This window comes from Euprymna scolopes, chromosome 42 (assembly GCF_053919585.1).
Source record: "Euprymna scolopes isolate OS-2025 chromosome 42, ASM5391958v1, whole genome shotgun sequence".
Lineage (NCBI taxonomy): Eukaryota > Metazoa > Mollusca > Cephalopoda > Sepiida > Sepiolidae > Euprymna > Euprymna scolopes.
This window is the reverse complement of record NC_136523.1, coordinates 48,452,638-48,466,641: the sequence shown is the minus strand read 5'-3', so window position 1 is coordinate 48,466,641 and position 14,004 is coordinate 48,452,638. Positions and strand designations below refer to the sequence as shown.

The following is a 14,004-nucleotide window of genomic DNA, read 5'->3' as shown; positions in this document are numbered from 1 at the left end:
GCGTGCATGTATATTTATGTATATATATACCAATGACTGTATTCAGTGTAATGTCTGCTTAAGCGTGTGAATTCGCCGCCAGGACTAAATAAGTCATTTTCGGGTTCATGGAATTTCAGTGTCTGAGGGAGTGGCACTCGTCTGACAAGGCGACGTTGCAATCATATATATATATATATATATATATATATATAATTTATTATTTACATATGTATTTAAATATTCTTACGTGCATAAAATTAAGTTATCTATAGACATGGCATGTTTCGAAGTCAGTATAGCTAAACTTATTGAGACTCGAACTCACCACCGCTCGATACGTAGTCTGATGTTTCATCACCGGACTACGGGATCTCAATAATTTTATGACCGGTTTTTATCACATTTTAAATGTACAATTGTTGATACATTTATTTTTTTATAAGTGAGTCTAGTCTGTGGTATTTTTTTTTGTTCACTCCCTCCCCTCCCTGAGTGCTTTAAAGGGAGAGGTTATCTGTCCTTTGTTTATATTCTAGTCGCCCCACAAAAGAAAATGTTAAAAATAATTTAAGCGTAGTAAACAAAAATATGACGACCTCCTCAGTTTAAGAGCAAGAAACAAAAGAAAATAATAACATCAGTTTCAGCGCGGCTAACAAAAGAAAATGCTTCCAAAGGTTTAAGCGCAGCGAACATGAGAAGCATGATCGCATTAGTTTAAGAGCGAATTAAAGAAAATGCAATTATCATTTTAAGCGCAGTTACACACACAGAAAAAATACTACCACCAGTCTACGCGCAGCGAACAAAAGAAAATACTACCACCAGTATAAGCGCAATAAACAAAAGTAAAACTTACAACAAGTTTTAGTGCAGCCAGTAAAATAAAATGTTACCACCTGTTTTCGTGTATAGCAAATAAAAGAAAATGAGCTCAGCAGACACAAAAAAAAGTCAATACCTGTTTAAGCGCGATGAAACAAGTAAACTATATTAACAGTCAATTTCCAACAAAAGGATAATCATACCACCAGTTTCAGCGCAGTGAACAAAAGAAAATACTACCACCATTTTAAGCGCAGCAAATAAATAAAATACTACCGCCAGATTGCATATAACGACGAAAACTAAATATTACCCCCAGTTTAAATGCAACAAATAAAAGAAAAGTTTACGATCGGATTTATCACAGCAGACAATACTACCACTCTTTTATGCGTAGTGAACAAAAATATGCTTATACCATTTTAAGCACAGGTAATATTTCAGCCAGTTGAAGCATAGCGAACAAAAATTGCTACCACCAGTTTATGCGTAGTGAACAAAAGAAAATATAATAAGTTTAAGCGCAATGAACACAAAAGTCTGTGACCAGATTTATCACAGTAAACAAAATCTTACCACTATTTTAAGCGCCGCGAGTAGACGGAACTACCATCACCAAAGTCAGCGCAGCATCAGCGAACAAAAGAAAATGCTACCAGAAGTTTTAGAAGAAATAGTACAACTATTTTAAGCACAATAATAATATAAAAAAAAAAGCTACTCCCAGTGTAAGCGCAACAAACAAATGAAAATGCTACCAAAGTTTTAGCGCAGGAAACTAATGAAAATGCTACCACTTGTTTAAGCATAGAAAACAAAGAGAAAATGCTTCCACTGCAGCGAATAAAAGAAATAATACCAATAGTTTAAGCATAGCAAGCAAACAAACAAATACTACCAGCAATTTTAACGCAGTAAACCAGAATACAAACAAATACTACCAGCAATTTTAACGCAGTAAACCAGAATACAAACAAATACTACCAGCAATTTTAACGCAGTAAACCAGAATACAAACAAATACTACCAGCAATTTTAACACAGTAAACCAGAATACAAACAAATACTACCAACAGTATAAGCACCAAAAAAAAAAAAACCAAAAAAAACAAAATGATTCCGCCACAAAAAAATAGAAGAAAATACTACCATCAGTTTACGGGCAGCGAACAAAAGAAAATACTACCATGGGTTTATGTGTAGTACGAGGGGCGTGCAATAAGTAATGCCCTTGACTCACTTCCCATAGCAGTAGAGCAACGAAACTTGGCACAGTTATTAGTCTTTCTCTACATAGGAACCACCAGAGTTATGCATTTCTCCCATTGTTTGATGCAGCTCTGGAGACCTTTTTGTAGAACACCCCAGGTTGGTCCTCCAACCACGACGTGACTTCAGAAATCAAGGCTGCTGCATCATCTGGGAAACGCTTTCCTTTCAAAAACAACTTCATGGCTGGGAAGAGGTGAAAGTCAGAGAGTGCAAGGTCAGGAGAGTAGGGAGGATGGGGAAGGATTTCATGACCACACGCCCGTGCTTCTGATCTGGCGACATGCGAGTTGTGGACCGGAGCGTTGTCCTGCAGGAGGAGGGTACTGTTGCTGATCTTGCCCCGCCTCTTTATTTTGGAAGCTTCCCTTAATTTCCTATAAAGTGAAGTATAATAGGCTTCTGTAATTGTGGTACTCTTTGCCAGGAAATCCGTCATCACTACTCCGTCTTGGTCCAGAAGACTGTGAGCATGACCTTGCCAGCGGAGGGCTGCACCCTTGCCTTCTTTGGAGGTGGTGAGTCCAAGTGCTTCCACTGCATTGACTGGGCTTTGGTCTCTGGATCATAGTGATGGACCTTGGTTTCATCCTGTGTAATCATTTTTTTTTAAAATTTTGACTCATCTTCTTGGCATATCTCCAAATCCATCCTCGAGCATTCGACGCGTCCTCGCTTCTGGAATGGTGTGAGCAACCTGGGAATCCATCTGGCAGACACCTTATGCATATGCAAATGGTCATGAATTATAGTTTCCACAGACCCTGTACTAATCTTGACATCTTGGGCTATTTGGCGAATATTAATGCGCCGATCTTCCAAAATGGCAGCCTCAACTTGACGGACAGATGCCTCATCAATGGCAGAAGTGGGGCGACCAGGTCTGGGAGCTGTTTCCACAGACTTCCGGCCACGTTTGAATTCACGATGCCAGCATTTTACAAGGTCATATGATGGGGACATTATCACCATAATTTCTTTCATTTCATCAAAAGTCTTCTGTGGTGTGCGTCCTTTCAAATACAAAAACCGGATCACTGCTCGACATCCAACAGGCTCCATTTCACACGTGACTCAGTTCAAACACCTGTAAAACAGAAATCACAATTAGTTCAGAGCTGTAATTTACCACATAACCCATAGAGATATAAATCATTGCACATGCAAAATTTCAGCTAGATCAGACAAAAAGAAAATACTACCATCATGTTATGTGCAGCAAACAACAGAGAATGCTTTCATTACGACAAGGTACGTGCGGCGATCAAAAAACAAAAAACAAAAAATCTACTACCAATTAATACACAATAAAATACGCTACCATTCTTTTAAGTGTAGCGAATAAAAGAAAATACGACCAACAGTTTACGTGTAACGAACTAAAGAAGATGATAGCAATTGTTTAAGTGCAGTGAAAAAAATGCTACCACCAGTTTAACCGTCAGATACAAAATAAAATGCTTCCAGCATTTTAAGCGAAGTGAACAAAAGAAAATATTACCACCAGCTACATACAGTGAACAACAGAAAATACTACCACCAGTTTTAGGGCAGCGACCAAAAATAAGGTTACGAAGTTTAAGTGCAGCAAACAACAGAAAATGATAGGATCACATTAAGCGCAGCAAACCAAAACAAAATGCACCCACCAATTAAAACGCAAAAAAATGCTTGGACCTTAGCGATCAAAAGAAAATACTACCACCTGTTTTAACGCAACAAACAAAAGAAAATGCTGCCAATAGTTTAAGCGCAGTGAAAAAAAGAAAATGTCATCACCAGTGTAAGCGCAGCAAGTAAAATAAACTACAACCACTGGTTTAAATGCCACAAACAACAGAAAACACTATCAACAGTTTTTAGCAGTGAACAAACCGAAATGATATCACTAGTTTAAGCGCAGCGAACCAAAGAAAATGCTACCATTAGTTTAAGCGCAAGACACAAAGGGAAATGTTTCCACTGCAGCAAGTAAAAAAAAAATAAAAAATAAAAAAATACTACCACCACTTTACGCGTAGCAAGCAGAAGAAAATGCGACCGACCGTTTAAGCGCAGCAACAGAGAATGTTATGAACTGTTTAAGCGCAGCGGACAAAAAAAAAAAAAAAAAAAAAAAAAAAAAAAAATGCTACCACCAGTTTAAGCGGAACTGTTATCAACTGTTTAAGCGCTGCAAACCAATAAATTGCTACCACTATTTTACGTGCAGCGAACAAATGAAAATGCTACCAACTGTTTAAGCGCAACGAAAAACAGAAAATGTTATCAACTGTTTAAGCGCAGCGCAGCGGACAAAGAAAATGCTCACATCACTTTAAACGCGACAAACAAATTAAACGCATCGCAACGCAAGTAATTGTATTAAAAATTCTTTTAATTCTTAGCCTGACAGACCAAAAAATACTATTACAATTTTCATTATTACAGTACACAGGTAATGCTATTATCAATTTATATATGACAAACCAAAAATTTTGTTGCACATTCAATCATGCCCAACAAAATAAATACATAAATAATTTTTCAAATTTTAATATGACAGACCAATCGAAATGATATTACAAACTTGAACGTGCCCAAAGAAAATATTATAATCAAACGGACATCTTGCAGCTTAATCAGTAAGTTAAGCTGCAAGATGTCCGTTTACATTACACTTGAACTTCTGCATGTCAGTACAGTTAAGGCAGCAGGAACTCGGAAGGGAATTCCAAAGTCTAGCAGCTCTGGGGAAGAAACTATTAGAGTAGAAGGCTTTCTTACATCTAGGGATCTCTACTGTGTAAGGGTGGGATTTTGCTGCTTGTCGGGTTTGTCAGGTGTATTTACGTAGTGGGGGCACAAGGGCTTGTAGTTCGTCAGAGCATTCACCATTAAAATACTTGTAAAAACAGGCAGAAGGTGCAACATTTTGTCGATGGGACAGAGATTGAAGCTTAGATCACAGTTCAGGACCTATCAGGTTGGCCACTGTTTTTTGAACACTGTCCAGTAGGGAAAGGTTAGTAGCAGATGCACCATCCCAGATATGACAACAATACTCCATACATGGACGAATGGTGGCCTTTGTATTTTAAACTTAAGTATGAAAGAACAAAGAAAATGCTATTTAAGACTTAAGTAATTAATATATATTATAATTAGGGCGAGGACAACAGCATATTCTTTTCATTGTTTTAACTCTCGAGTGTGTATTTTTTGACATCTTATATGCTTTTATATAGAGTCTTGTGGTTCTCGGTTGATTAACTGTGTCTAACTGTGTCGGATATATACTCGAGAGTCAAAACAATGATAAGGATATTCTGTTGCAATAGCCCTAGTTATAATCTATTAAATCGCAAGAAAAAAGTAAGTGTTCTAAAAATAATCAATTTTTAAGAAGTTTTCATTTATTTAACATTAACTATTTAGAAAGTTTGGCACATGTGAAATTTAACTTGCCGGAATTATTTTTTTTTTCATTTTCATTTTCAGAAGAATTAAACTACCGGAAAGGGAAGACAATCCAAAATTAATGTTTGCTTTATGTTATATATTGTATTTGTGCATTATATAAAAAAAATATTTATTTTGAAAATAATTATTTTAACATATAGAATCCTACATTTTATTTTTAAATTTTAAATATAATTTATTTTTGAATATTGTTGCTGAATTATTTTTAACAATTTCTATTAAATTTACAAAATATTTTGTTACTTAATTTACAGGGTGGAACGATAAAGCTGTCGCCCTAAAGAAAAGAACCCTACAGATTTATTTTAAAACTTTTATTGAAAAAATCAATTCAGGTAACTGGATTGTGTAGTAGAGCTGAAATTTATTCAATGTAGCCACCTTCAGCCTCAATCACCGCCTCGAACTGGGAGCCTGCCTTTTCCACAAGCATCGTACTCTTCAGCACATCCGGGTACACTTTGGTGTTGACTTTCAAACCGATTTCAAAGACGTAAGGCGGCATGACGTGTCTCTCACTTGACTCACATCAAAAGTCATAGCCGTGGTTGGAAAATGTGTTTTCATCATCCTGGGCACATTCCTATTATTCGTGCAATCAAGCGATGCATTTTGAGGGCGCTGGCAATGGTCCTGCTGTCATAACTTGGGTCGGTAGAGAGCATGAGTAGCAGTTTCAGAAAACGCCATTAAAAATACATGATAAAAAATTGAATAATTCGACCTCCTATCTTTCGAAGCTTATAACTACTTGAAAAATGTAATTCAAACCCTAATTATTTTCAATAAAAGGAGCAAAGACTAAATTTAAAACAAAATAACAGGTTTAATAGTAAATTATGCAATATTTGTTTTGTTTTTTTAAATCAATCGGTTTTCTTTAAAGATTCAAAGAAAATCAACGAATTTTAACTTACTTCGAATATAAAAATATATATAAATTCCAAACAATGACTTACATGTAAAAATACTATTCAATGGGTACTTCCATTCTTCATTGTTACGAATTTATCCATATTTATATTTTATATTCCATGTCCTTTTTAAATAAAATAATTTTTTAAGCAAGGATAAAAAAAAACGCGACATCACATGTTTTTCACAGTTGAAATAAAGGGAGACAAATATCTGCTTTTCTTCTAGTTGAAATCACCGGTGGCTTTAAGCGCCAGAATTAATGTCTCTTTCTATTGCGTGCTGTAAACAAAAGTTAGTAAATATGGGCCACCGTAGGTGAAAAATAATCCAATTTCACTTATCACTTTTTGTCGATAAAAAAAACAGACGACCGAATTTTGATTTTTTTTATTCTCTCAAAGAAATACATGAGTTTTTGATTTAATATATTTTATTTCTTCTTTATGAACTTTTTTTAAATATCTAAAAAAAACCATTGAATGAAATAAAAAAATTGTCGTAATTCTACGAAATTTTCTGAATAATATAACAAGATTATAAGATTTCACTTACAAAAATCAACATGGTTTAAAAAAAAAAGTTGTTTTTTTTAAGTCCTTTTAGAATTTTCTCTCCCTCCATGCTTGCGTGCAAACCGTAGACACACAGATGAGTTGTCTGGATAGGAGATTCCAAAATTCCTTGTCACGTAAAAGGGTATTTTCTTTAATTTCACTCCTTCTAAAATACGTGCAAAACCTTAGTCACATAAATAGTTTCCAGAAGTTTCAAATCCCGAGTGCGGATATGTCTGACTGATGAGCCCAAATGAGGGTGAAACTCGAGTCTTAGACACCCGGTTCGTTGGCTGGCATGGATCTTGTGGGTTGCGGCGTTCTTTGGGCTGTAGAAATAAGTATATATATATATATATATATATATATATATATATATAATGGTTGTATAGTTTTAGTTTCCTAGATGTAAATCTACTGAAACTCCTGTGTTTATTAAAAAGTGTTCGATGAATGAACAGTGTGCTTATAATGTGTTTATTTATACAAACATTATTAGCTACATATATGCATACATGTTTCTACAGTGTCTCATTTCCAGAGATACTGCATCTTCAGGCCGAATATTCATCGAAACCAAATTCACAGTTTGTATACAAAGAATTTTATATTCTTGAATTTGATCTCGATGAATACTCGGCCTGAAGACGCAGTATCTCTGTAAAGAGACACTGCAGAAACATGTATGCAAATATGTAGCCAATAATATGTGTATAAATAAACACATATATATGTTTGATGTGTTATTAGGCAGCATTTTTTTCATTTAAACAAACATTGTTATAAATAACAGAGCTGTTGTTATACCGTTTTTATTTTTTCGATTTTTTTCATTATCTTTTTTGTGTGAAAAAAAAAACCTAAGCTTTCTAGGTGTCACGGCTGTTTTCAATCTTGCGTCGAATTATCTTTGGCTGAAGCACAAATGAACGAACAAGTTGGTGAAACTGGCGAAAAACAGGAATTTTAATCTTTTCAAGTCTCACACAAAAACACGCGTTCACATCTTAAGCTATATTACTTGTCATATACATATGCGCACACAAACATATGCGCGCACATCCACACACGTACATATATTCACGTTCGCGTATATACACTAACATTCACGTGTATACACACACACACTAACGTGCACACATGGACAACGTCACTTCCACTTTCAAAGGAAATCCACACATGCCCAAAGGACCACCGGAAACAACTATAAAAGCAAGAGCAATAAGCTGCTTCCTCCTTTTCGGACCAGCTCTCGAGCTGAGAGGTTCGATGAACCAGCCGCCTCCCGAAAGGGAGGCGCGCGCCCGTGCACCTCACGCCACTTGCTACTATGTGGGACAAAAAGCTAACAAACAGTACGTACACTTTATATGCTTTCTCTTTCCATGAACTGGATTGACATTCTCATTCTTTCTCTCTCTATATATAACTTGTACGGGAGAACACCTCTGCGTAGCTGACTGTTAACATGGCGCACAGCTTAACCCTCTATCTTTTTCTTTGTCTATCATTCCCATTTCCACTACATTACTCACTTCTATTCCCACGCGCGAACAAACGACAGTGACCCGAACGTGAGATGAACACACATTTCCTTTTTCCTTCTATACTACCGGTCCCGCAACAAACGATGGTTACACCCGCGCGGACATGAACACGCGTTATATCTAAAACATTCATTCTTTCAACAGTAAATAAACGACACGTTTATCTTATCCAGCAATTGAGTTTTTATTTCCTTCATTCCATTCGCTTCATTATTTTCTTTTGTAACGGGATTAGGATATATATATATATATATATATATATATATATATATATATATATATATATATATATATATATATATATACTAGTCCTCTACAAGTCGCACGGGGTCAGTATTCACAGACAGCAGGGCGCCAGGGTGTTTTGGGGGTCTATTAGACAGCTGAATTCTGGGGTCAAAATTTGGGTCACATGGAACAAGCATTTTAAACTATTGTTACTGGTTTGATTGGCAATATAGTGTTCCCTTGATTATCACGGTAGATAGGGACCGAGACCACCCGTGATATTCGAAAATCCGCGAAGTAGGGCAAAACCATTATTTTTTTCCTTATTTAATTGTTTAAAGGCTGTTTAAAATAATCCCTGTAATGTTTATAAACCAGCCTTTATTATATCAATAATAAGAATAGAAAGAGTGTAACACTTATTATGTTTGTATAGTGCACTATTACAGTTCAATACTGCACAAAAATACACCTATAACACGAGAGAATTAAGCAAGTATGTAATGTAACATGTTAGTTACTTTGGCAATACATGTACAATACATATATATGTAAAAGAAATCGATTTCTAAAAAAGAAATTACAATTTAATTAATCAAGTCTCATTTTAACATTTTATAAACAACTTTATCTGAGAGTATATCTTTCAAACTCCTTGGCCTAACGTTCACATGAAACATGAGTTGGAACAATTACATTGAAAGCATTGCCAGGGCCGCTGTAAAGAAGGTAGGCTCTCTCTACCGTGCTAGAAAATTACTAACAGTATCCTGTACCTCTATAAGGCCACCATTCGCCCATGTATGGAGTATTGCTGTCATATTTGGGCTGGTGCATCTGCTACTAGTTTCTCGCTCCTAGACAGGGTTCAAAAGAGAGTCGCAAATCTGATAGGCCCTGAACTGGCATCTAAGCTTCAGCCTCTGTCCCATCGACGAAATGTTGTATCCCTCTGCCTGTTCTACAAGTATTTTAATGGTAGAATGCTCTGACGAGCTGCAAGCACTTGTGCCCCCACGACGTAGACACCGTCGACAAACCCGACAGGCAGCTAGATCTCACCGCCACACAGTAGATCCCTAGATGTAAAAGATATTTCTACTTCAGTAGTTTCTTCTCCAGAACCGCTAGACTTTGGAATTCCATTCCAGGTCCCTGCTTCCCCAACTGTACTGACGTGCAGAAGTTCAAGTGTAACGTGAACAGACATCTTGCTGCTCAAATCCCCACATAGTACCTCAGTAGATGTTACCCCTGATAGTAGCCCCCTACACCAAAGTGGCAATGTGCCTTGTTTGGGGTGAAAATGCAATAAAAAATAATAAAAAAAACAACAACTTTATTTGTCATTTTCGTTGGTAGCATTTGTAGAAGAGAGAAACGGGTTAGTAGCTGGAAGTGTTCTTGTGTAAAGTTAGATTTAATATCATGCCGGCTGGTTGAAGGAGATAATGGTTCAGTTTACACATGTTTGTAGCCAGTAGTCGTCAGGACGATGGAGGCTGGTTAAAGGAGAAAGAAAGGGAAAGGTATTCAGTGTGTTTACGCGTTGTTGTTGTAGTAGTAGTTGTTGTTGTTGTTGTTGTTTGTGTGTGTGTGTATGTGTGTGTGTGTGTGTCGCACGTGGAAACAAATGGGAGTTAGAAGATCGCAAATGTTAGCTTGTTATACTCACGTTCTGTCTGCCAGGGAGAATGACGAAGAGGTTTGTGATTTCGTCTTTTATGTACTCGGCCAGGATTTCAAATCTCGAGCCACGAGAATTAGCTCCTGCCTGTGATTGTAGCAAGTTTCGGCTGCTACAACAAATTAAACAAATAAATAATTATTGAAATAAAATTAAAAAATAATGTAAGCAAGTAAAGAGAGAGAGAGAGAGAGAGTAAGAGAGAGAGAGAGAGAGAGAGAGAGAGAGAGAGAGAACCTCTACAATACTTACATACATATGAAAAAAAGAAAATTAAAGAACCTTTTCAATACGTACATACGTATGAAAAAAATTAAAGTTTTTATCTGAAACAAAAGTTATAAAATAATAATAAAAAAATATTTTTGTGCTTATAGAAGAAGAAGATGTCACTATTTTCATGGATTTATGGTGGAAATCCGCAATATTAATATATTGACAAAAAACCCAAAAAAAACTCATGAAGTAGCGAATCCGTGCTAATCGAACCACATGTAGCGAAAGGGTTACTGTATTGATAATATTAGATTGTTGAGCTTTTATATGGATGTTAACGAGTATTTGTAACCTTTAAAATTTGTTTTATAATGTATGGTTTATAACAAGAATTTGACTTAAATCGGAGAAGTGCGAGTTATGTTCATTTTTCAGATGTTGCTAAATCACACTAGTATTTACAATATGCCTGTCTCTGCTCTATCATTATTTTCATGGTAACTGCTCGACTGAACTCCAATCTATGGTCCCCCCCTTGCCAAACTTTCACAAAAACACCCGACTAAAAAAGAAAAAGTGACATGCGGCCGCAGCCGAGATTGAACTCACTACACGAGTTTGTAGTTTAATTCAAATCTTGTCCGTAGCTGAATACTTGATGCTTCGCCAGGACTATCAAGAGTTTTTTTTTTATTGTAACGCCATCACTAGATGGGTTGCCTACCACGGCTTAAGAGGGGCCCATCTACCCTCAAGAGAAACATAGACCGACTATATACAACAACTATAAACGATTCCCCCCACTCTGTATCTGTGCCTAAATCTAAACGCAGATTCCATGAACAAAGTTTCTTTCCCAAAACTGCCCGCTTTTGGAACACTGTTGAATACAACATGGTAGTCTTCAAATCCAATGTAAACAAGTTCTTGTTGAGCCGTCCCGATAAATAATCAAATTCTTCCCAATTTACACCATTAACAACTACTAAACGACCAATTTACATTCATTAACCCTTCTCCACGAGTGGCCTTCGGTCCTTGATATGTGGCGACTCCCAAATAAAAAAGTAAAAAATGTATGGTGAAGCGGCGGGATAGGGTAGTTGTTGTGTAGCCAATGTAAGTTGAAGAGCTTTCACACACAAAAAAAAAAAATAATGAAAACTCGAAAAAATAATTATCTGGTATAATTAAACATACTCACTGTTATTTGTTTTTTTTTTTTTCTAGCAATGTTTGTTTATATCCTTTTTATTTCGTTTTCGCAGGATCATAAAGTTCTGTATTTTCCTCCTGGTGGCCGACTTGTTGTATTTTAGTGTGAAGTTTCTTCAAACGCAAAGTGAATATATTCCTGAGGTCCGTCCCAGAAAGTTTATCCCGCAACACCCAATAAACAGCGTTTGCCGAAGCCTCTTCAGTGGCAAACGGATCCCGATGCGACCTTCAAAGAGGAAGAGACTGCAGAAAGAGCGCGCTTTGAATGAATTGCTCAAAGACTGTGCGAAACTGCGTTCTCAACACGGCTACGACGACAAACCCGTCTCGGAAGAAGAGCTGCAGTTTCCGCTTGCGTTTTCGATAAAGATGCATACCGCGCCGCTACAAGTCGAGAGACTGCTAAGGACAATTTACAGACCGCATAATTTTTATTGCATTCACGTTGATGCAAAGGCCAGTGACGAAATCTATAGCATTATAGAAAGAATTGGTGGATGTCTGAAAAACGTAGCGGTTTTAAAAAATCGGGTTAACGTAGTATACGGGACGATTCGTCATCTGGTGGTCGAATTTGCTTGCATGAGGAGTGCTTTGGAATCCGACGTTAAGTGGAAATATTATATCAATCTCACCGGACAGGAGTTTGTACTCAGGACAAATCTAGAACTAGTTAAGATACTTACTCTTTTTAACGGCGCCAACGATGTCGAAAGCTACGACTTTACCCAAATGCATCGCATAGCATTGGATTATATCCTTGTCAACGATAAGATCGTCGAACGCAAAACAAACCGCAAGATTTTCAAAAACATAAAATTATATAAAGGAAGCACTTACGGCATGTTCACGCGAGCGTTCGTCGAGTTCGTACTCAACGACAACGTCGCTATAGATTTCTACCACTGGTTAAACAATACACGTTACCCAGAAGAAACCATTTGGCCCACATTAAACCGATTACCGTTCGCCCCCGGTGGCTTCCCGCCACTTCATATTAAGCATGATACCCGCACCCACGCGTCAAGAGCCGTTATATGGGAGTATGAAACGGAAAGGTGTCACGGTAAATTTATCCGCGGCGTTTGCGTGTTTGGTTCTGGTGACCTTCCTTTTCTGCGTTCTCGACCTGAAATTGTAGCCAATAAATTTTATGAGGAATTCAATCCGGCTGCACTGGATTGTTTGGAGCAATGGGTCAATCACAGAGCCTACTCTGGAAGCACAGAAGAACTTAACTGGTACTATTATATGAAGTTACCGCAGGTGAAATATTATAGTAAATTGATGGTTTCTAAAAGGCCCAAGACATTCTTGCAGTACCAAAAAGCGAAGTGGTTAAAAAACGTTGATTACAACAACAGTTAAAAACTAAGTTTTCACACACACACACACACACACACACACACACACACACACACACACACACACACACACACACACACACACACACACACACACACACACACACTCTCTCTCTCTCTCTCTCTCACACACACACACACACACACACACACACACACATATATATATATATATATATATATATATATATATATATATATATATAATATATTAGTGATGGGACGATTCCAATATTTTCCCCGGTTCAGATACAATTACTGATTCTTTTATAAATTACTGATTCTGATACAGTTACCGATTCTGATTTTTTAAAGATATCTATTTAGCTATAGTTTTTTTTGTTTAATTTTTCAGATTACAGTAAAAACACACCTGTGCATATATTATATAATAATGCAATCGTATGTATGAAAGACAAGCGATTTATAGATTTTACTTTTACTGGTAATTTAAAAATAAATATTTATCCTTTTATAATTAATACCAGCAATGAGAAATTTAGTTTTTAACAAATATAAAGGAAAACAATTAAAAGAATCGTTTTTTTTTTGTTTTGTTTGGCATTGGAAACTAGTCAAACATTTTTTTCTTTTGATTCCGATACCCTAAAATGTTTCGATTTTTCCCATTTCTAATCTTTTCTGTTTACGATTCTAGCTTATCATCCCAACCCTAATATATATATATATATATATATATATATATATATATATATATATATATATATATATAT

At 36.4% G+C, this 14,004-nt stretch overlaps 1 protein-coding gene across 2 annotated transcripts in view; it reads left to right on the top strand.

The window, feature by feature from the left end:
- Positions 1 to 14,004, top strand: part of LOC145267094 (N-acetyllactosaminide beta-1,6-N-acetylglucosaminyl-transferase-like) — a 52,717-nt gene that overhangs the window by 11,223 nt on the left and 27,490 nt on the right. The window contains exon 2 of one of the 2 annotated variants that reach the window (XM_080123091.1): positions 11,957 to 13,363. The exons of the other annotated variant lie outside the window; for it this stretch is intronic. Coding sequence (XP_079979217.1) covers positions 11,957 to 13,274 — 1,318 coding nt within the window. The 3' untranslated portion in view covers positions 13,275 to 13,363. Of the gene's footprint in view, positions 1 to 11,956; positions 13,364 to 14,004 lie in introns of those variants that run through there. 2 annotated transcript variants of the gene reach the window in all.